The 24,524-nt window shown below is 39.2% G+C and overlaps 1 protein-coding gene across 2 annotated transcripts in view; it reads right to left on the reverse strand.

Moving 5' to 3' along the window:
• Nucleotides 1-1,439: 1,439 nt before the first annotated feature.
• wdr20a (WD repeat domain 20a) overlaps nucleotides 1,440-24,524 on the reverse strand; it is a 60,933-nt gene continuing 37,848 nt past the window's right edge. The window contains exons 3-4 of one of the 2 annotated variants that reach the window (XM_078562362.1): nucleotides 10,312-11,595; nucleotides 1,440-2,155 (exon numbers count right to left, since the gene is read on the reverse strand). In XM_078562362.1, the coding sequence (XP_078418488.1) occupies nucleotides 2,102-2,155; nucleotides 10,312-11,595 (1,338 nt within the window). In that variant the 3' untranslated portion in view covers nucleotides 1,440-2,101. The remainder of the gene's footprint in view (nucleotides 2,156-10,311; nucleotides 11,596-24,524) is intronic. The other variant, XM_078562363.1, reaches the window with a different exon arrangement.

The following is a 24,524-nucleotide window of genomic DNA, read 5'->3' on the forward strand; positions in this document are numbered from 1 at the left end:
TAAAGAGGAGAATCAGGAGCTTTGCAGGATGGATCAATGTAGCTCATAGGCCACACTGGTCTGTGGGCTGTCTTGAGACATTACTAATTTAAGGCATACAATTCTTAAGTGCTGTACTGCACGCTAACAAGGTTGCTGCAACAATTGCCCACATCTCACTTAAATAGATATAAACGTACAAATAACTAAGTAAAAGGCAGATGTATAGCAGTCATTTCAAAATGCCATCTGTAGTTTTAAATTAAATTTAGTATTTAGTAAAAGGGACTGATTCAGAATTTGAAACAAACATTGCAAGAAAAAAAAATTGAAACTTTAATGCTAAAGTTGAGCAGCAAAGTAAAAGATATTGTTTGTTTTCACATTTTTGTTCTGCAGGTCCAGTTTTGAAAGACTGGCTTCTTCCAACAGCAATACACTTTACACAAAAAGGTTTACTGCAGACATTTGCTATTAGCTAATTGCATATGTTCAAACTTTAGTATCCACCTCGAAAGAAGCGCATTTAGCACACTGCTCCTATTTTTATCAAACTGGCTGGTCAATTAGTGCAATAGTTTGTTGGTTTTCACTGAAGCAAAGTTAGGACATTATAAATGGATCTGCCAAAACTACCGATGGTAGAATATCATGCTTTCAGTGAGTTCATGATTTCCATATTCAGCAAAAAAACAGTACAGAGGGATCTCACATCAAAAAAGTCGTCAGTTCTCATCAGTGGAGACTTTAACGTACACGTTAAATGACCTACCAAGTGAAAAAAACTGTCAAGTAGTATGCAAGGTATCATTTATTCAAGCTTCATCTGTCTTTTACATTCTTCGAAGAAATCAGCATTAATCTGTACAGTAAATTTATAATGTAACATAACCCAACCCACAGCAATTCCGGGTTAGATTGCATGACAACCGTAAAGTGTTTGGCACATCCTAAATTTTTTTACATTGATGAGGGTCTGTTATGATTTAGCAATTCTAACCCACAAAAAATTGCGTCAACCAATTCCTCAATGCAACTGTTCCTAATTGGCATCCATATGCTAGTTTCTGGACCTTGGTGTTGCATCAACCACAGAAATACAAAGCTCAGAAATTTAAAATATGCATTGGTTATGAGAACTCTACAGCTGAAATAATCTTAATTTTTTAATACAAAGATTTTCTTTTGTACCAAACAGTTAATTCAACAAAGGATTAATTACAGCCAAATTTATTTTTTTACAACTGAAAATAAATGAACAGAAAAACTATATTCAAGATTTTGTATATTTTCTGAATTAGAAACCATTTTCATTGAGGACAAAACTTCAAATAGTGTAAATGATTATTGCCCCATGACGAACAGTATTTATATATATATATATATATAGTATACAGTTGGTTTAATTTGAAACAATATTAAAATAAATGTTTAATAGATAGAGAAGAATTTTCTTTTTTGTCTGCAACATACCTGTTCTGGGAGTTTTTGCACATCCCATTTTAAGTCATTCTCTACTTGCATTAAACTATTAAGTGCAACTTTTTTTTAATATAAATCTATGATTGCAACATCCACCTCCTGAATCACAAATTCAAGCCAGAAAGTAATGACTCAATTCCAGTGAGTGCATTCCAAGCTGCCTTCCAACCAGTTTCAATTTAAAAATGAAAAAAGCAAAACAAAAATCAGTGCAAAATACAGTGAGATACTAATTCGCAGGAACATTTAATGTACTGCAAGTAGACTTTTTTTGTTTTAATAACTTTTTCACTATACATGTGATTAAAATACACCAACTCTGAGAAGACCAAAGAAAATTGAAAAGTTAAGATTGATGAAATGGTTTTTGGTTTTTTTACTGCTAACGCCGAAGAAATAAGTTAGCAAGATTCTTGAAGTTAGCAGCCTTCCCATTTTACTTGAACAGATAAGCCCATGTCAACAGCTTACACTCGACATTGTTCCCCCAGTGTTAACTCTACACAATTCACAGCAGGATCCTGAACAAAAACACTACTATAATAAAACTTCTAAAGCTCTGTGGCTGAAGACCAGCTCCTGGCTCCAATGTCATTACTTCTTATTCTGTGGCGTAGGTTTGCTAGCAGTAGTGCGATGGCTATACTACAGTCCCACTCGGCGAATTGGCTTGGTTTTGGGATGACAATAAGCCCTGTAAATACAGCATTTCAAATTGTTATACCGCTGTCGTTTGTACTAAATATTAGTTCATTTGTTATTTATGACCCAATAAGTGTTTCAAGTTTTTCTGATGAGGCATCATAAAGTATAGGTAAATTGGGAACCTTGACAAAAGCAAGGAAATCCTGATAAATGCTTTATTAGTAAATTGCTTGAATTCACAAATGTAGAAATGCAAATAAAAACTAAACTCATTCAACAGGTCCAGCACCAACAGAAAGGACCAAAATATTAATATAGAAATTGTTAAACTTCTATTTTGCAGGTGGCTACAATCGAAATTTGGCAAGTCAGATGACTCAAGTACTGAGCACAAAAAAGTAGATAATTGGAAAACATTTTATTCTAGGGTGACAAACTATGAAATTATAACAAATGTAAAGCACTGCCTGGTTTAGTCATACTACAAAGGCAAGTTCAAAATTTATATTTTTAAGAAGTTCGCAAATACAATTCCAGCTACAAAGAAGGATGTTTCAATGGTATATTTCCAAATTGAATCAAAGGTGCTTATTTGGCAATATTTGCACCCTCTGTAAAGCAAAATCAAAATCATAGCTCATTTCCTTTTCCAGCTTCTGATACTGAAGCTTGCTCATACAGAGCAGCTGTGTGCGTGCTTGTGTGTGCACAAGAGAGGGAGTGTGCGTCCATGTGAAAAGATATCTATGTGTGTGTGCCTAAGAGACGGGGCGTGGGCGAGAGGGAGAGGGTGTTTTCGCGAGAGAGAGGGTGTTTTCGCGAGAGAGAGGGTGTTTTCGCGAGAGAGAGGGTGTTTTCGCGAGAGAGAGGGTGTTTTCGCGAGAGAGAGGGTGTTTTCGCGAGAGAGAGGGTGTTTTCGCGAGAGAGAGGGTGTTTTCGCGAGAGAGAGGGTGTTTTCGCGAGAGAGAGGGTGTTTTCGCGAGAGAGAGGGTGTTTTCGCGAGAGAGGGTGTTTTCGCGAGAGAGAGGGTGTTTTCGCGAGAGAGAGGGTGTTTTCGCGAGAGAGAGGGTGTTTTCGCGAGAGAGTGTTTTCGCGAGAGAGAGGGTGTTTTCGCGAGAGAGAGGGTGTTTTCGCGAGAGAGAGGGTGTTTTCGCGAGAGAGAGGGTGTTTTCGCGAGAGAGAGGGCGTTTTCGCGAGAGAGGGTGTTTTCGCGAGAGAGGGTCGCACACAAGAGAGAGGGTGTGTGTGAGACAGAGAGGGTGTGTGTGAGACAGAGAGGGTGCGCGTGCATGCATAAAAGACAGTGCGCACGGGCGTGAGGGTGTGTGGGCCTATAGGAGAAAGATGGGTGCGCACGCATGAGAGGGAACACGCACGCATGAGAGAAAAGGAACGCGCGCAAGAGAGAGAGGGTCTGTGGCTGTAGCATGTGAATGAGACAGGGCGCGAGTGAGTGAGAGGGAATGTGAGAGATTGATGGCGGGCCCGAGATGGGGCCAGCGTGTGGACGAGAGGGAGGGCGTGCACATGTGTATGTGAGCGTGAGACAAAGGGACGGCATGTGGGTGAGAGAGAAAAAGGGCGTGTACGTGCATGCAAGAGAGAGGGTGTGCGTGAGTGTGAGACAGAGGGTGTATATGTGGGTGTGTGAGGGCATGCGTGCGCATGAGAGAAAATGTATATACGTGTGTGCAAGAGATAGGGGTGCGCGTGCGACTGAGCAGGGTAGCGGAGGGATGCGGAGCGGTAGGGCAGGAGGGGGGTTGTGGGTGGGGGAGTGGCGTGGGGAAGAGGGAGGTGTGAGAGTAAGGGCACGTGGGAGGGAGAATGCGTGACGGGGTGGGGGGGCGGAAAAGGGTCTGGGGAGGGGTCTGTGAAGGAGGCGACAGGGGCAAGGATTGCGGTCAAGGCAGGGGGTGTGCGAGGGCAGAGACTGGCGAGGGCGGGCCTACGCAGGCTCGCAAGGCTGGCCGGGCGGGTGAGAGAAACCGCGTGCGCAGGCGAGGCTGAGTGATAGCGCCTGAGGCAGGAACTGTGCTCGTGCTAGCCAGAGTTGGTAGCAGGCAGGGGATTATAGTGCATTGGTATTGCATAATAGGAAATATGAATGATTTGCACCAATTCAAAATTTATACTCTATCCCAGGCAATTAACAGTAGAGACTCATACACAGAAGTTGCTACATGCACACACAAGACTAAGTTAATCTGCAAAGTAATTAGTTGGCTCTGCACTTCCTCAATTAGCCATGAGGATTGTGGAAGAATTTCAAGGGGAAGGGTTAAGGGGCAAGAATAAAATCAGCCTAGGGCGGAGTTAGACAATTATGGAATCTATGATTATGGATCTCATCCTAGATACATAAATATAAATATGCATACACACTACTGCAAAGATCTTAGCTTTCTCTTTGTGACAACTAATGAATTTCCCAAATTACCTAGACATATGAGCATAAAAGCACATAGAAATTACAACAAAGTTTCACATGTACTCATCTGCTGCATTTGCTAAACCAACCCGAGTATTGAGTCATATTTGGTCACAAGAATAATGGTGTTTGCTTTTAAAGTTAATTTTCATTTTTGTTTTCAGATTTAGTTTGAACTTACAATATTATTAAACCAACATGAATTGCACAAATTTACTTTAATGTTAATGGAATTGGAAACTCACCACCTGATGCCAATAGGTGGGAGAATCTACTATTAGGTTTTCTCTTGGATTTCCCCAAGATGTTGCTCAGCTAAATAAAGACTGAACACATCATGCGGTTAAAAACTCTTTGGACTAAACCTTGCAACATTAATGCAAGATTAGCATATTACTTCCAGAAGTCAACCTCAATAATCAATAAATGAATATTTTTGTAAAGCAACTAGAAAACAAAGCTCAAATATTTTCCAGGTATACCAATAATATGTATTGGTTAAATTAATCATTTTGAGCTTGTGTTTCTTTAGTGCTCGACTTTTCAAAACATTTATAACTCAAATTGCAGTTACAATTTGTTTTAATTTCTAATCCAAGTCTCCATTAGTATTTATACAATTTTCATATACAGTGAACTGCCATAGTTATCAAACCTATTCAGTGCCAGGTCCATGAGCATCACCTGCTCAAGTCAGGCTGTTCCTTTTCGTATCAAAACAGAACAGCTGTTGCAACTGCTTCCACTCTTCAACAGTACACAAAGTCTGCACGAAAAACAATAGCAGATCTTTACATACACCTTCTGTCAATGAAACTCTTTCCCATGCAACCCAAGTTATCTTGAATGCTGTTCCCTGTACTTAAAATTTGAAGAGGTGAACCACAGACATTAGAATGTACATTAAGCCGTAAGGAAACTTGTGAATTACCCATGGGCAGAACAGTCCAGCTTAAATTCTCCTGGTCTGATCATTCCCAACAACCACTTGTAGAAAACCTGTCCTTAAAGTGCACTATGCAGAGAAAAGGGCAAGTCAAGTGTAAGTCATTCACAGCACCATCCAGCAGCTGAACCAATGTCAATGGCAGTGGACATTAAAGCTAGCCTACTCTCTAGCTTTCCTGCACGTTGAAAGATCAGCAGAGCATTTTATCTTTATAAAAATTGCACACATACACACAAAGCTTCAAAATGACTAAGTTTAAATACATTAACAAACTGTCAATGTTTCAAAGCATTTTGAAATTAACACCAATTCATAATCATGAAAGCTTAGTGCAACAAAGCAATTAAAGGAGAAAGAAATTGGGAAATTTCAATTAATTACTCACCATTTATAACTGCATTAACCACATTTTTTGTTCTGCACAATAACGATGTACTTTTCATCAAATGGTTGAATCTGAACAGCGTTTATAGTGTTTTTCTAAATCTTGGTGAAATATGATATTTTCTAAGTGGCTCGAGTTTTTTAATGCATGGAAAATTCAGCAAACCAACACTGCGTATAGTGTTGGAAGTTGCATCTGTCCATAATAAAGCAGTATGTACTGAGATCAAAATGACAGACTGCTGTAGAACAACATTTTGAAAATTTACATTTTAAAAAAATATTCATCACATTGAGCTCTCCTTTAAGGTCTTCATTTCACATTTCTCAGATTGCGCATGACAATCCAGTCCATTTGTCAGTGCGAACAACTAAATTATTTCATTTCTGGGCCACTAAGTAGAGCATTGCCATAGGGATAAAACCATATACCAGATTTTTCTTACAAACAGCACCGGTGCCAAGAGATGAAAAAGCATGAAGCCTATGCAGCTACACAAAACTCTAGCTAAAACAATTGTAGGGGGCAGCTGCTTTGGGGGTGAAGAGCAGGAAAGAGAGTATTTGATTTAAAACTTCTATTTCACCTTTAAAATTGATTTCATTGATGAAAGATTACTGCTAGGCAAGGCAGATTGCTTTCACTTCAAAATTAGAATTATATGCAGCTAAAAAGTGATTTGATTGGTCAGGTACTTTAAACTTAACCTTTAGACCATTACTAAAAGGAACACTGCCACTTCTTTCCAAGTGGCAAAACTACCTCCAATGGGGCAACTAATTTGTAGGGAAATCAAGTGCATAATTTAGCAAAAAGGTGCACAGCAGTATTAACTGATTAATGACAATTACACTTTTTATCTTAATATTGAGAGTTAAATAATGAAGATTAAAGTTCCAGTGTTTCAAAAGAGATCAAGACCTATTTTGATTTCTTCCCAATGATGGCTGCTTATTTTAATATGGACTAAAGCCCTCTTTTTCGGTCAAACTTACAACATCCAATTCTAACACCCCTCCAATAAGTTAATTAAATTATGCAGTATTTTACTTCCTTTAACAGTAATTAACACAACCCCCAAGTACACAGCATCCAACATTTATTAGTGCTGTATTCAAAATGAATTCAAATGATAATTTCACTTATTCATAGCCAGTTATGGAAACAATTTCCAGCTACCTACTGAAGAAAACTGGTTATTCCTTGCCTCAGTACCAAGTAGCAACCTTAAGTGGGGCTGTAGTCTCTTCTGCAATCACTGTTGCTGCTGTTTAAAATTGGCTTATTGAAAGCTTCCTTGAAAAGTAGGGTGTGGACAATAGTACCTACTTTTAAAACTGAAACTACCTATGACCTAAGCATTGGGCATACTTAGGGGAATCAGACAGCAATTAAGAGCACCCATTCAAATGTTCATGGATCACTATTTGAGACATTGGGTCATCATTTGCTGCCAAAATAACAGAGGGCAATGGTGCTCTCCATTATTTATGTGCATATGCCTCAGCAACCTCAGATGCAGGCAGATACATGGAAATTCAAGAGTTGCTGTCCAAGTCACACCGCTTCATTGTTAGCTTCATGGAAATGGCATTTTGCTGTCTGCATCCCCACTGAAATGCACTGAGCAGCATAATTTTGTACTTGAGCAATAGACACGTACTAAATTTACTACAAAGTTGTCTTGTTCATTTCAGTCCAAGTACACTTTTAACAATGTCATAAGTGTCAATTACTACCAAACCACCTCGTTAGCATTGAAAATTAACTATTGCAAGTGTGGTGTCTCATTCCTTCTGGTTTGAATTAGCAGGGATGTCAAAATACAAAATTTAAAACTTATTTTTCAAAAAACCTTTCGCTTTATTTTTTCCTCAATCCAATCTTTCCCTCTTTTTCTATTCCTGCTTGACATGGTATTCAGAATCTAATTTAAACTTTCTTCTCTGTCCTTGTGCTGTTAATTTCACAATCTGATTGGTTAGAGATATGCAATTGCTTGCCTTGTTCACTCAGGTCACAGATGCCCAGTTTCCCCTATAGCAGCATTATCAGCTCACAATCCAGCAACTTGCAAACTAAAATGTCAACCAGATTAAACGGGTAAATCTAACTAAAGACAGGCACCATTTGGTGCCCTACTAGAGCAAATTATGGTCTATCGAAATGCCTCGTTTCAAGTGAAAGGAAAAAGGATGGATTGGTATCAAATTCTTATTTGTTTAGCCTTGCATGGAAATTACTTATGGACACAATTAGTTTACTGCCTCAAAAAATGCCTGTTCACCACATAATAGTCAATTTAGGAAACTGTTCATAAAATGCAAGCTTCACATTTACTTTGAAACTAGATTAAACATTTAAATATGTATATTTCAGATAATTTATATCTCCATACTTAATATATGCATCACCCATAAATAGAGTTTGTTAAACTCAGTGTCCTCCTTAATCCATGAAACACAATGAGAAATATTAAATGTAGATCAGTACAGCCTGTTTTGTGTTACAACAGATTATTGGTGCTACATTGCACAGCAAAAAATATTAAACATTTGCAATATTTTCATGAATTCAGTTACAAATTACAAACATATTGCAATGTAATACAATCAAAAACCATAGGAACAGGTGTGTTGGCTGGTCATTGTGAAATACCTTAGTTTATATAAAAAATAAACTGGGTCATGACCTCGGAATGACAATAACTCAATAATCAATACAAATGGCAAGATCAGCTAGAGCAATAGGCAGAAGTTCCACTTTCTTTTTAAGAAAGAAATATTTTGTCTGAAAGTACTAATGTTAAAAAAATATACCCGGTGAAGTAATTGTTGTTTAAGAACAAAAGTGAAAGCAATGCATGTTTAAAAATAAATCAAAACTACTCAGTTACATAATCCATTACTGTGTGACGCTTGCTCACCCTCCATAAATTCATGGCATCAGAAAACACTTGCCTACACGTGTTGGGGATTACACATATCACAGCTAATGCAGTAATGATTCAATTTTACCAAAGATCATATAAGTTCATTGGGAAATCAGTTTTAAATAACTTGAGTTAAGATTTGGATTTAAATTTTAACATCTGTTCAAATTGTAAAAGGTTTCATCATTTTCTCTAAATTCATCCATTGTGCCATTTATTCGTAAACATGAACAGTTAAATCATTGACAATATAAGGTTACTATTAAAAGCACTAGACCATAAATATCAACATTTATTTCATTGATTGTTATTGTATTTACTCAAATTTGAGAATTGTTGATTGCTAGCATGCTTCCAATACAAATAAAATTGAAATGGTGCAGTCATAATTCTATTTACTTAGTTACAGGAAAAATGAATCTGAAGTATTTACCTTTTTAAAAGCGAGGTAATTGTGTAAAGTATATTCTTATCTCACTTATGTTTCAAAACAAATAAAATTATGTACTTTAAAAAAAGTGCCAAAAAGACTAGAGTATTAATGGCTGTATTGAGCACGTAATTTTTGATTCAAAAGTTATCATTTTTAGATGTGACGACACTTATGTAAATGAAATTGTGTTACCACAGTCAGAAAAACTGAAACCACAGCTTTTATATACAGCATACATTCATTTAATATACACTAGCAGTATCCACTGGTCTTCTTGTCCAAACTGTGAATTAAAGAAATTGACATCTCATTGAATTCCACTGTAAAAATTGTGGACTGTTCTGGTACACACCAGATCATGAAAACATGCACAACTTTTTACAGAGATGTACAGTAGTTAATACAGGACATGATAAATATACCCCATGTTTAAAGACATTATACACATTACTCCATTTAAAGAAGCACTTAATCTTCATTAGAAAAAAATTATCCTTTTATAAACGATGCTTTTCATATACAGAGATATATATCTCTATATACACATACATATGTATATATACACATCTATAAATATATATATATACACACACACACAACCATTTTGATACTTTATATTAGTGAAAGGGAAATACATCCTCATCCACAAATTCCATTTGTGAAGGGAAAGAAATCAAATAGGATACAATAAATCTGACAGACCACACTAATGTTAATGGTAGTAAAGGTGGTCCAATATTTTCTGGAAATTATGTTGTAATCCCTCCACAATGTGGACCTGAAATGGCAGGCCTGGCGAAAGAGATTACACCTTCTCATTTTGTAATTTAAAAAAATATATTTACTGCATCTCAAGGTTTATTAGTATTACATCAGTGATTTTCAGCATTGCTTTAAGAGCAGGTTGCTGCAGAACAATTAGTATCTATCAATATTTGGACTTAACAGTGGCTGTGAAAAGAAAATCATGATTTTGGTCAAAAAGCAGCTTTTTGAAAATAATTTATTCGCTCCAAAGAGGATTTGACTGAACTTCAATTTTTTTTATAACTTAAGTCTAAGAGCTCAGACTTACCACTTTACCAGGCCTTGCCCATGTGCAAATAAATCCCTCTTGACAGGCAGTGACTATACAGTCTTCAAGAAATATTAACACAGTCAGTCTTTCATGTGCTATCTTTTTACAGATAAGAGGCTCTAACAAGGGCACATCATCCATTCTAGGGCAGAGAGAAGTTCCCAGAGTCTTAGCTGAGTCCATTTTCGTTTTGGTGACTAGGTTTAGTTTGTCGCTGCTTTTGCTGGAAATGTGACCCATGCTGTGATTTCGTTTGTGATCCTTCTCATGGTGTCTTTCTTTGCGGTCGTGTAGTGATAAGGTTGCAAATTTACTGACTCCAGAAGCAATTGCACCATCCATGACACTACTTTTGTTATTAACATTTGTAACTGCTGAATGCGGAAGGCTATTTGATCGAGGAAGAGGAGGTGGTAAGGAGTTGCTGGGTGTTGTGATGTTGCTGTTGCCATTGCTTCCAGTGTTGGTTGCAATATTTCCAGCTGATGGGCTTGTGGCATTCATCACATTTGTGTGTGTCCGAGCACGTGAAAGAGGTTGATGAGGGAACAGAATATCTTCCGTCAGATCCCATAAACAGAGCTGTGTGTCTTGGCCAACAGAGCCAAACCTATATGTGACACTTACAGGACGACTGTCTGTAGAATTCCTTTTAGACAACCTAGATTGTGTACTATTTGCTCGGTCTCTGCCAAAGTGTATTTGGTCTTGGAAGTCCTCATCACTCCCACTAAACTCCATAGGATCATTTTCTTCTACACTAGTGGTATAAGGATCAAATGCAACAACACTGACCCATGACTTATGTCCATGTCCCCTGGCTATTACACGACAGTCTATAAAAGACCACACGGTCACCAGATCATCCTCTCCACCTGTTACAATGTATTTTCCATCTGGACTCCAACAAACACATAGCAGTCCTCCAAAGTAACTTTTCATTGTACCATGCAACTCCACCGAATCAAAATTAAACACACGGAGAAATCCATCCTGACTTACACAAGCAAGGTACTTCCCATCAGGAGAGAACGCGAATTCATTCAGGGCCCCCTCTCCAACTGTCCATTTGAGTAAAGGGTTTCTTGTAGATTTGCTTTTGCAGGTGTGAACCGCATAATTGTCTCCTTGTTTCAGTGGCTGATAATGTGGTGCTGTGGTACCACAAGAATGTTCCACATTATACAAGTACATATTGCCACTGGAATGAGATACTAAAAACAGGCTTTCTGAACCAGGCACCCATTTTACACAAGTTACTCGTGACTTGTCTATTAACCTCTGTTGAGGAAAAAGACAAACCAATTAATACTTCTGTGCAACATCTTCTAAACTGTATTGAAGCATGTAATGGATAGAATAGTTAACAAAATTAAAGCAAAATACATTCAATTTTCTTTACAAACAATTAAAGTACTATTAAAAACTTATATTAGCCAACTACAAACAGTGAGTGCTATATATTTTGATAACTAAAACAATGAGTCATTTACTATTGAATGTTGAATAAAAAGGATCTAAATGACCAAATCTAAATATACATCACAATCATACCTGCTGGGTTAGTCATTTTGATCTTTAATAAATCAAGCCACAAACACATAGTCACTGCATTATACTTCATGAGTGAGTGGGTCACTGAAGCAACATAAGTATCATAACTTCAGATCATGGACGTCCCCGGGCTAACAATCCAACTTGGGAATAGAGTTAGGCAAAAACTATTTGGCCCATGTCTAATCAACAGTCTTCCATCTCACACATAGCACATTCCCCAGGTAACTTGGGCTACAACCCAGATTTTGCTCTACTAATAATGGTGAGGCTATCAATACTTGCTGTTATTACTGGGTAAAACTGATTGCAACTTCTAGCATTCCTACATGCATGATTAAAAGCAGAAATCCGAAAGCTGCTGAGAGTGATAACCCTGTTCCTCCAAAGGTTGTAATCTCCCCCAATGTAATCTATACACAGATCACTATCATGGTGAGATCTGAGGGTAATTACCCACTATTCTCACACTAAAGATGGATGAAAAAGCTAGGGCTAGGGCTTGTTCAATCGGGAGTAACTGAATGTTTAAAGCGTGCAGTAAGTGACAATTGTTGAATAACTTCTCTGATCCTGAAAAAAAATTTTAAAGTGTGGAGTTATCATTCCCTCAGAAGATTAATTTTGCAATCTTTAAATAGTTTTTTTGCTCTTTATGTCTTTTCCTCAATCCCATCTGTATGTCCCAATCTTTATTTCGCTTCATGTACAATGATTTAAGTAGTTTATATTTCCAAGTTTTTTTAAACCACCGTTACTGCAGTCTGCATATCTCAGTGAGAATTCTTCAATCTGACTGGTTGACAAGCCTCTGTGCTGTTTGCCCCATTCATAGACACCATAAATCCCCTTTAGTGGGTGCAAATCCAACAGGTACTGGATGAATGAAGACTCCACACAAGCTCGCAAAAGTTTGTAGGCAACTGTACACAGGGTGAATAGCAAAAGCTGTTCCTGCACCAGTCACAGCAAAATTTGGACCATTGTCTTCAGTATCCCACTACTCCGTTATTTTCAAACATATTTAAGAATCATAGAATGGTTGTAGCACAGCAGGAGGCCATTCAGTCCACCATGTCCATATCAGCTCTGTGACAGCAATTTCCAGTTAGTCCCAATCCCCTGCCTTTTCCCCTGCAGCCCTCCAAATCTTCTCTTATCAGGTAATCATCCAATTCTCTTTTGGAAGCCATAATTGAATCTGCCTCCACCACACTCTCAGGCAGTGCATTCCAGATCCTGATCACTTGTTGCATATAAAAGTTTTTCCTCACATCGCCTCTGGTTCTTTTGCCAATCACTTTAAATCAGTGCCCTATGGTTCTCAATCCTTCCACCAATGGGAACAGTTTCTCCCCATCTACTCTGTCCAGACACCTCATAATCTTGAATGCCTCTATCAAGTCTCCACTCAACCTTCCACTTTATCATAGTTTAACCTCTCTGCATCTTACTAAAATAATTGCTTTAATATACTTTTTCCTGATAAAAGCATAACATTCCAACTGCACAATTACAAAAGCAATTGAATCCATTCCTTCCATCTTCTGATCAATTAAAGCTATAACATACTAAATCCATAGACATTCATAGAACTTGAAGAAAAGAATTTTTGCAGAGGCTTTAAATCCAATATCACAAATTTGGATGATGCTGAATATTCAGCTGATTTCACAAACATTTAAAGGAAGATGGAAGTCTGGTACCTTTCCATATCATACACTAAGTTATGCTTCAGAAGTCAGTATGCCCCTGAAATTAAGGAACATAATTTCAGGTCAAGAATATACCAACTAGGGAAATTTATGAAGGTATGGTTTCCTTCCTTTTCCTCAAATATTGCCCCAATGGGATACATGAGTCTTTCATTGTTATACCTCCCAGTTACAAGTGATGGGTGAATGGGGAAGCAAGCCTTGAATAGTCCTTTTCTGTATTTACTTATGATTGTGTGTGCATGCGTGCGCTTTCTCCTACCGTAGAATCACAGGATATTCTGTACTTTGACAAAATGACTCATTGGATACTTAATGTATTGTCAATACAAACATTAAGAAGGGGATTAAGCAGCATTTTCATCTCTGCTTTGGTACTTTGCTGTTACAGATTTCATCTGTTAACTTCCTAACAGATCCAATGTCATTCCAGTTATAGTTTTATACTTGCATGTATTTATTTCTCACAATGAAGTCCTAGGGCAATATTTTTCAATTAAAATGAGGCCCTGAAAGCAAAATTGAACATTTAAAATAGTTCCAGGCAACTACAGTGAAGGAGATCCAAGGATTTGAACTGATACGGCTGCTCAGGTAAATTGAAACAGTACAACTAATTATGCTATTGGATGATCCATCTGGATGACATTTGAAATTGCATTCCTTCACTTTAGTTCTGGGGAAATAGTCAAAATATGAATACAGGGTACCATGAAAAGAAAAGGTGCATTTTATATCCAAGTCTAAATCTGTCATCTTTCAGTCGGGAATATACTTCGAAAACCAAGATTAGCCAATTTAAATTAACAACTCCTAATGAGAAAGGTACAGCAGAGAACCAAATCTGTGAGCTACAAAGTTATGCCAGAATTCAATATAACCTAGCCAATTGGGAAACTATGTTTGGCACAAAGTGTAACATCCGTGACATAACCAAAAAAAATCTCTGGGAACTTCAAAGCCTCAAAAAGAAGTGCAGTGAAACAAAGAAAACTTCAACCCTATACTTGGTATCGAAAAAATCTTGTTCAAAATACTTGGGACTTATGTTCTGGTTCATCTTCATATTTCTTGTCTTGGTCCAGAACAAATTGCTATTGTAAAATCCATCAGATGAAAAAGGTGAAAAAAAGGTGTGATGAACCATGTGATAAATGTGCTGGTCTTACCCTTTCACAAGTCAGAACTTTGCTCATGAAATTCTGCAAGAGTAGCAAGTATAAAATACAATAATTAGCATAATCATAGGTACACGGAAGTACAGGACCAGAAAAGGAATGCAGTATTCTATTGGTGCTAAAAACTAATACCTCACTAAATATATAGTTAAATCTCTTAATTTTTTTTTATTTGTTCATGGGACGGGAGTGTTGCTAACTAGGTCAACATTTATTGCTTGTCCCTTATTGCCCTTGAGAACTGAGTGGTTTGCTGGACCATTTCAGAGGGCAATTAAGAGTCAACCACATTGCTGTGGGTCTAGAGTCACACGTAGGCTAGACCAGATAAGGACGGCAGATTTCCTTCCCTAAAGGGCATTAGTGAACCACATGGGTTTTTACAGCAATCGACAATGGTTTCATGGTCATCATTGTTTATCGAATTCAAATTCCAACATCTGCCATGGTGGGGTTCGAACGCAGATCCCCAGAGAATTACCCTCGGTCTCTGGATAACTCATCCAGTGACAATACCACTACGCCACATCTTTTCCCACATCATCTGCCTCCTTGAGTGATCCATTATATTTGTTCACCAGCACCTGCGTAATAGACTAATATAAACTAACTGTGCATTTCCCTCTTCTAAACTTTTATGTCTTAATTCTAGAGTAACCTCAAATTTAAGAATAAGAGTAGGATATTTCACAACTGCTACTAAAGGAGCCAACAAACAATACCCACTTCAGTCTTAATCTTTTTCTATTTCTTAATTCTACCAATAAAGTCACCACTGCCTGCTTACCTCTTGTTATATTCCTCCTTTCTATTGAACCGATTTCATCCTTAATCACTAAAGCTACTCCTCCCCGTCTACTGTTTTTCCTATCCTTGCAGTAGACCTTATAACCTGGTATAATTACTTTCCAGTCCTGGCCATCTAGCAGCAACATCTCAGTAATAGCTACCATGTCCTATCCTCCCAAGTTGAATTTGTGCCTGCAATTCATTCAATTTGCTCCTTATACCCTGTGCCTTTGTATAAAAAATGCTCATCTGGGCCATACACCCCAACCTGTCTTTCTGTTCTAATGTTTTAATTACATGGTTCTTATTTCTATCATCTGATTTAATTACATCATTCAATTTTCCCTTTACCTGTGGTGGCCAATGCACAATTTCTGACTAACTCAACTCTCTTATCTTTTGTTTGTTTTCAAACTATTTATACTAGCTTTTCCACCTATGCCCCACCACGCATTTAGTCATTCCTCATGACTGCCTTATTTATCACTTCCACTAGTACCCTGTTCTAGCCATGTTCAGGTGGGGTCCATCCCAATGGTACAGTTCCTTCCAGCCCCAGTACTGGTGCCAATGCCTCATGAAATGGGCATTTTCTCGCACCACTCCATGTATCACCTCCTTAATCTGTTTATCTCTATGCCAATTAGCACGTGGTTTGGGTAATAGTGCAGAGATTATAACCCTTGAGGTCCGGTTCTTTCATTTAGCATGTAGTTTCTGATACTCACCAAACAGAACCTCTTGCCTACTCTTCACTAGTTGTTGGTCCCAACATGGATCACAATGACTGAATTCACCCCTCCCTCTCCAATATCCTCCCAAGCCTGTTCGAGATGTCCCTCACCCTGGCACCAGTTAGGAAACATACCATGTGGGACTCTTGATCTTACAAAGGAGGCTATCTGTCCCCTAATTACGGAATTCCTTGCAACTACCATATTATGCTTCCCTTCCTCTTTGAACATTCTCCTGCTCCAGGTTGCAATGGTTCACATTCTAGTCACCCTGCTGACAGTCTTGATCCTTATCCTCAAAAGGAGCAAGTTTATTTTCTGTGGATCCTCGTTCTCCATCCCACCCGAGTTCCTGTTACTCTGCACATTATCAGTCACTCTAATTGCATTCTAAACATGCACCTTTCTACAAAGTGTAACCAAGGTCTGAAGCAAACTGTTCTGATACTTCTCCCCCTCGCTTATGTGTTGGAGTGTCTTCAACTTGCATCCAATTCAATGAGTCTCAGCTGGAGAGGTTTGAAATGAAAACACTGCAGATGTGTTCGCTTGGAATTGTCTCGCTGACAAATTTGCACATATTGCAGTACAGCCACACAGCCTGCTTTGTCTAATCTTAGTCTAGCTTATTTATGCCTACCTTTTAGTTTGTTATATTATCTACTTTATAGTTTGCTGGGTTTTTTTCTACACACTAACATGCACAAATCATAAAATAATTGGACCAAACTTTTAAATACTTACTGCCTCAAGCCTACATATATCAACCTTTACAAATGCTGGAGGCAAAACGGAGCAGCTCCATCCCCTTTGCACAGAATTCTCACTCTCCCTATTCTCATAAATTTTACAAGAGCAATACACTGTGGAATCTGAAAGAAAAACAGAAAATGCTGGAAATACTCAGGTCTGACAGCATCTGATTCCACCACTTAACACATCTGTCCCTCCCCCTCTCCTTGTAGGCTTCTAAAAGGGACCATTCCTTTTCCATCCTGCTGGCTAGTCTTCAATCACCTTCAGCACACCCCTCCCCTTCCCACAGCACCTTCCTACGCAAGCGCGGAAGATGTAACACCTATACTTTTGCCTCCTCCCTTCTTGCCAGTCAAGATCCCAAACACTCCTTCCAGGTGAAGCAAAGATTAACTTGTATTGCTGAAAAAAGACAGGCCTACTTTCCACTCTGAAAGTGCACAGTCTACCTCAGATTACCCTGGAAGGGCAAGGTATTTAAAAAATTTGAGCAATAAGTGAAGCTAGCTGTTTCATGCTGCTGTAGTAGCAACACGAGTGGTATTCGCCATTAACAGGATATTGTCATCAAGCCAAAAAGACATTCTGCCTATCACACAAATGAGTTGCATGGTATATGAATTTCAGTGCCAGTGTGATGCTGGGTATCCATGCTTGCAAAACTCAAACACAGTGTCCAACATTAGATGTAATTCCGTGATTGGACAACATTTGCCAAATAATCCACAGCATGCTAAAAATTACGCTGACAGCCAATTTAAAATTGCCAGTCAGGGTCGCAGTGTGGTGCATTTGCATATACTGGAAGCTACATATATTAATGCAAGGGCCCTGTCCTATGCAGACAGAAAGAACATGTACACACATTGTGCCTGCTTCAGCTACACAAAATAAGTGACAGCCATTCGCTGGCTCATTCCTCAGGGCACATGTCTTGATCAATCAGACTTAAGCTGCCTGGTTTAAATTTCAAACAATGCTTGACAGTTAACTATCAGTCACCATCAACTGGTGTATTCTCCAGGGCAATGCCTCTACTAATCAGAGTCCACTTGCCAACCAATTAACACTCTCTTCTCATACAGTGTAAATTGTTGTTTTCTCCTTATATTGATATTCTTGAGAGTCCTGATGAGCGCAAGATGAAAAGCTTCAACAAGTCTCTTTTTTCAGCAATACTCATGTTCTGTACTACCAAACGATTATTTGATTTACTTGTACTTCTTTCAATTTAGTATGCTGTACTCACTGCTCACAATGCAATTGCCTCTGGAGACAGACTGGTGTCATCTGCAAACTTAGTTAAAATCATTTGTATTCACCAAAGCAGTGGCCTCGTGGAACTCTTTGAATGATCTCTTGTCATAGCTCCACACACAGCAGCTTTTTGCTTTTCTGGTTTAGTTAATTTTCCATCCTCTTCATGACTTTCTACCTTGTAAATGCACTTGTGTGGCACTGTTTCATAAGTTTTACAATCACATCTAGAGAATTCCTACTGTCAACAATGTCCATCATTCTCTCAAAGAACTTCATTAAATTTAATCAAGCCAAACATCTTACCATACCCATTCTTTATTTTCTAAATGTTTACCAATTCCTCTTTCAGGATGATATCCCTTTCCGGAATTATTTAGCTACTTTCCAATACAAAAGAACTACTTCAGCTCTTAATGACACTAAAAGAAAGATAGCTGCATTGATATAATCAGTTTCATTGGCTACTTTATGTATGCTTATGAAATCTATCAAGGCCTATACCTCATCTTCCTCTAACTTCAACAGTCCCAGAGTGACCACCTCATCAGAAATTTCCATTTAGTTTAGTATTTCCCCTGCTCAACTACTGATATCGTAAGACTGCCTGGTCTCCTTGGTATGAAAATTATAGATTTTTAAAAATATTTTGGGGAAATATTGTGTTATTGTGTGAAGAAGGCTGTGTGTGTGTATGTGTTTGTATGATTTAATTAAGATGGGCAGATATTAATAGGAAACAGGTTGTCTAAGGGGGTTTAAAACATGAAAAGATAGAGGTGTTAGGTTTGAGGAACGAGTAAATAACTTGGATCTAACATTTGCATTTTTAGATAAGTTGAGAGTTTGTTTGAATATCAAAGGAAAGTCAGAGGTGACAAGAGACATGTCTGCATCTTGCAGGAGTTCCATGGGTAAACAGAAGTGGGATTATATTTTACTGACCCAAAAGCAAAGACATAAAAGGTCTCATGTTTGGAAGGATGAGAGTTTCAACGAGGTGTGAAATCACTGAAATCTGAGCTGTGGCTCGGGGCTGGGAGCTACGGCTCGGGGCTGGGGGAATATGCAATCTGAATCAGCCATGCAGTCAAGCCAGAAAAGTCTTTGGCTACACAAAGCAGTTTTATTCTGAAGCTTGGATTTCCAGCAAAGTGGAAGAGCATTTAAGGGGTCATGTTATATGCCTTTATTGAAGCTACAGCAGCTTGCCTTGGGTAATATAACTGGACTTTTATAATTAAACACCTATAAGGGAGTGTTGCCTAGAAGGTGTTTACTTGCAGGTCTGACCAAGTAGAGAGTTTTTTGGGGAATGTTTTGTAAGACTATCTTGAATTGTGCAATTGTGCGCTTAAGTTTTCTTTTACTCGTTAGTAAAACTTTACTTTTAATTTTTAGACTCCCAGAAGTGTTACTAGACTTCTTGCTGCTGAGATCAGTATGACTTCTTCGTGTTTTCAGAACAAAAGAAAAAAGGGTTTGGGCCATAACCCAAGCTTCCCTTTAGGATTTGGTTTGCACAGCAATTAACATTGGCTGTGGTCATAACATTAGTGAACACAGAAAAATTAATTTAGTAGTCAGGGGCCAAGTATCAGAATGGATAGTACGCTGGCTACAAAAAAGAGCGAGTAGGGGTTAAAGGTAGCTCCTCAGATTGACAAAAGGGCTGAAGCGGTGTTCCACAAGGATCAGTGTTTGGACCACTGTTGTTCCCCATTTACATCAATGATTTTTAAGTTCAATTTCAAATTTTGTGAATGACACCAAATTGGAGAGTTGCAGTTAATATAGAGAAGCACTACAACACAATATAGGAAGGCTGTAATAAACCTGAAAAATGGGTGTGTAATCGGCAGGTGAACTACAATATAGATAAATGTCAGGCAGTACAATTTGGTAATAATAAGGTCACACACTCCTTGGAAAATAAATCTCTAAGAGCTGTGGGGGAACAGAGGGGTCTGGGGAAACAGATGCACAGATCACAAAGTAGTGGCACAGATTGTTAAGGTCACAAAAAGAGTAAACAAAGCACTGGCTTTCGATTCTGATTGGACTTTTTGATGAGGGTGTACTTGAACTTTCAAAAGGCATTTGATAAAGTGCCACATGACAGGTTTGTCAGCAAAGTTGAAGCCCATGGAATAAAAGGGACAGTGGCAGCATGAATACAAAGTTGGCTGAGTGATAGAAAACAGAGGAGGAGTGAATGCATATTTTTGGACCAGGAGAAAGTATACAGTGGGATTCCCTGGGGGTCGGTATTAGAACTGCTGCTTTTCTTGATGTATATTAATGACCTAGACTTCGGTATACAAGGCACAATTTCAAAATTTGCAGATGACACAAAACTTTGGGGCATTGTGAACTGTGAGGACAATAGTTATAGACTTCAAGTGGACACAGACAGGTCGGTGGAATGGACGGAACATGGCAGATGAAATTTAATGCAGAGAAATGTGAAGTGATACATTTTGGTAGGATGAATGAGGAGAGGCAAATAAAAGATAAAATTCTAAAGAGAATGCAGGAACAGAAAGACCTGGAGGTTTATGTGCACAAATCGGTGAAGACTGCAGGACAGATTAACATAGGATATGCAGCACAGAAACAGGCCATTCAGTCCAGGCCGGTGTTTATGCTCCACTTGAGCCTCCTCCCATCTTCCCTCATCGAAATTTACCATTGTAACCATCTATTCCCTTCTCCCTCAAATGCTTGTTTAGCTTCCCCTTCTATGCTATTTGCTTCAGCCACTCCCTGTGATAGAAAGTTCCACCTTCTTACCGCTCTCTGGGTAAAGATGTTTCTTCTGAACTCCCTGTTGGATTTCTTAGTAACTATCTTATATTGATGCTTTTCTCCACAAGAAGAAACATTCTATCTGTATCTACACTATCAATACCTTTCATGATATTAAAGATCTCTGTTAGGTCACCCCTCAGCCTTTTTTCGCCCCTCCAAGAGAAATGAGTCCCAGCCTGTCAAATCTTTCCTGTTATTTATACCCACATATTTCTGGTATCATCTTTGTAAACCTACTATGCACCCTCTCCAGTGCCTCTAGATCCTTTTTATAATATGGTGACCAGAACTGCATACACTACTCAAGTGCAAGCTTTTTATGTGGGGGGACCACATTTCAAATTTTCTCTTACTCAAGGGGCCATTGAGCAAATTTTGGAAAGAAGATTTGGCACAAACATTAAACATGAATTTCAAAAAAAAAAGTTGAGGTATGAAAAGAAACAACTTGCTGAGCAACAAAACAATGTCAAAGCAATGAATTGATAATTTTTAAAAATGAGTAAAAAAATAAACATGACGGAGCGAGTGTGCGCATCCAGCTCACTTCCAGTCCGAGGATGCTCACTTCCCCTCACCCACAGAGTGTGGGTGGAAGTGCATGGCGAGGGGCGAGTGCCCCGAGACGGGGGGGGGGGGGGCGAGCCAGACTTACACAGACACACCTCTCACTCCCACACTCTCCGTCCACCCCGCAACTCTCCCCTCACTCAACCCCCTACTCCTCCTCTTGACCCCTCCACCTTGCCACCCTTGACCCCATTCCCCTCTTCATCGCCCTTGCAGACCTTTACCCTTCTCCTCTCCCCTCACCGCCTCGAACCCCATCCAGCCCTCTCACCCTCACCTCCCTCAAAACCCTCCCCCATCCTCCCTCACCCTTTCCCCCTCCCCCACCCACCTTCACCTACCCCCCACTCCCCCTCCCTTCACCCTTCCACTCCCCCTTCCGCCCTATCACCCCCACCATTCTACCGCCCCCTCCCCTTCACCCAACACCTCCCCCTTCCCCAGTTCCCCCCTCATCCCCTCCACCCTCCTCACCCACTCTCCCCTCCCTCCACCCACCCACTCCCCACTCCACCCTTCCCCCACCCACTCCCTTCCCCCACCCACTCCCTTCCCCCACCCACTCCCTTCCCCCACCCACTCCCTTCCCCCACCCACTCCCCTCTTCACCCTTCCCCCACCCACTCCCCTCTTCCCCAAGCCCAGAAACTTACCTTAAAAACTTACCTTCCCACGGTTTGCTGCTCGTCCAATCACAGAGTGATTTCTCTCTGCATTTGTTGCTGATAGGCTCACCTTTGAGCAGCAAATTACAGGGTGGAGGTGGGGGAAACCAGCCTGTGATCGGATGAACAGCTTTACAGCATTTTACAAATATAATCCAGCTGATTGACCAACAAGTTTGGTGGGCCACAACCTAGCTGTGGACCTTGAGTTGGACAAGCCTACTTAAGTGTGATCTACCCGGTGTTCAATACAGGTTTATCATAACTTCCCTACTTTTCAATTTAAAGGTTGAGAAAATAGTTACTAAGGCAAATGGGATTTGTAAATTGAGGCATTGAGTACAAAAGCAAGTAAGTTTTGGTGAAACTTTATAAAACACTGGTTCAAACTCAACTGAAGTAATATGTTCAATTCCGAGCACCGCACTTTAGAAAGGATGTAAAGGCATTACCAAGGGTGCAGAAAATATTTACGAAAATGGTTCCAGGGATGAGGGATTTCAGTTACATGGATAGATTGGAGAAGCTGGAGCAGTTCTCCTTAGATAAGAGAAGGTTGACAAGAAATTTGATAAAGGTGTTCAAAATCATGAGAGGTCTCAATGAAGTAGCCAGGCACAAACTTTATCTTTTATACCACAAGTGGTTATGATCTGGAATGCACTGCCTGAGAGGGCGGTGGGGGCAGATTCAATCATGGCTTTCTAAACAGAATTATCTGAAGAGAAAAAACTTGCAGCGTTGCGGGGAAAAGGCTGGGAAGTGGTATTAGTGGAGTTGTTTTTGCAGAGAACTGGCATGGACATGATGGGCAGAATGACTTCTTCTATGCAGTAACCTTTCTATGATTCTGTGTTTCCAGAGAGATTGAACTAAAAAGCTGAGAACTTATGTTTAACTTTTATAGATAGTCACAATGACAGTCATAATGGCACATAATGACTATGGCTCTGACTCTATCAAGGTTCTATACAAGTTGAACATAACTTCTAAACTTTTCAATTCTATCCCTCTAGAAACAAACCCTAGTGTTTTGCCTATTCATTTTATGGCCTTATTAACCTATGTCACTACACTTTAGTGATCGGAGACTACAATCAGAACACAGTTTTGGTCTCCATATTATAAAAAGGATACTAAGGCACTGGAGAAGGTGCAAAAAAGATTTACTGAAATGAAACCAGCATGGAGAGGTTGTACCCATCAGGAAAGGTTCAATAAGCAGGGGCTCTTTTCTCTGGTTAAAAAGAAAGCTGAGGAGGTTACTTGATAGAGGTCTTTAAGATTATAATAGGGCTTGTTAGGATAGACATAGAGATGTTTTCACTTGCAGATGATAGCAGAGGTCGGGGTCATAAATATAAAACAGCATCTAATAAATACAGTGGGGAAATCACAAGAAATGTCTTTACCCAGAAAGTGGTTAACATGTGGAACCTGCTACTACAAGGAGCGGTTGGAGCGAATAGCATAGAAAGATGTGTTGATGGGATTAGATGAACAGGGGTGGGAGGAGGTTCATGCAGAGCGGAAACATCTACATGGTCTTGTTTGGCCAAATGGTCCGTTTCTGTGCTGCAAATAATTTACAGTATATTTGCTATCCCTTGATTTTGTGTAACTTTTTGAATGATTCGATAGTGGTACAATTTCCTCTCTTATCTGCCTGCTGCAGAAATGCGTGACATTTAATATTCCTGTAGCCTAACCTCATTTTTAATTTTAGGTTTTCTGACTAGCTCCTACATCTCCTTTATCTTGTTTTACATTCACCTCACTTCATTGCGCTACCCATTACTTTATGAACAATCTGTTCCTTTGCCTTTATTTCCTACATTACTTCTGCCGTTGTTCAGAATGACCTTTTTCCTCTATTAACCTCCTTCTTTCTGGGTTTTGTCTTTTCTTGCTCAGCTCAATTTATAGTATTTTTTGAACGCAAGCTACTTTATCTTCAATGCTTTATCCTCCAAAGAGTGCTCAGCTCACTTCTTATCCTCTCAAACTATAGAGTTTACCATTTAATCTCTTCTGCCTCCCATCTTATCACAGACTTTCTTTGGTTCTTCCCCCTCTCCCCCCATTACCCCACCACCCCCACCAGACCCCACCTTTGCCTCTGTACTTGCTTAAAACCTCTCTTTTTTCCAGTTTTGGGAATCAAACTTCAGGAAAGATACA

Source organism: Cetorhinus maximus, chromosome 18, assembly GCF_964194155.1.
Source record: "Cetorhinus maximus chromosome 18, sCetMax3.hap1.1, whole genome shotgun sequence".
NCBI lineage: Eukaryota > Metazoa > Chordata > Chondrichthyes > Lamniformes > Cetorhinidae > Cetorhinus > Cetorhinus maximus.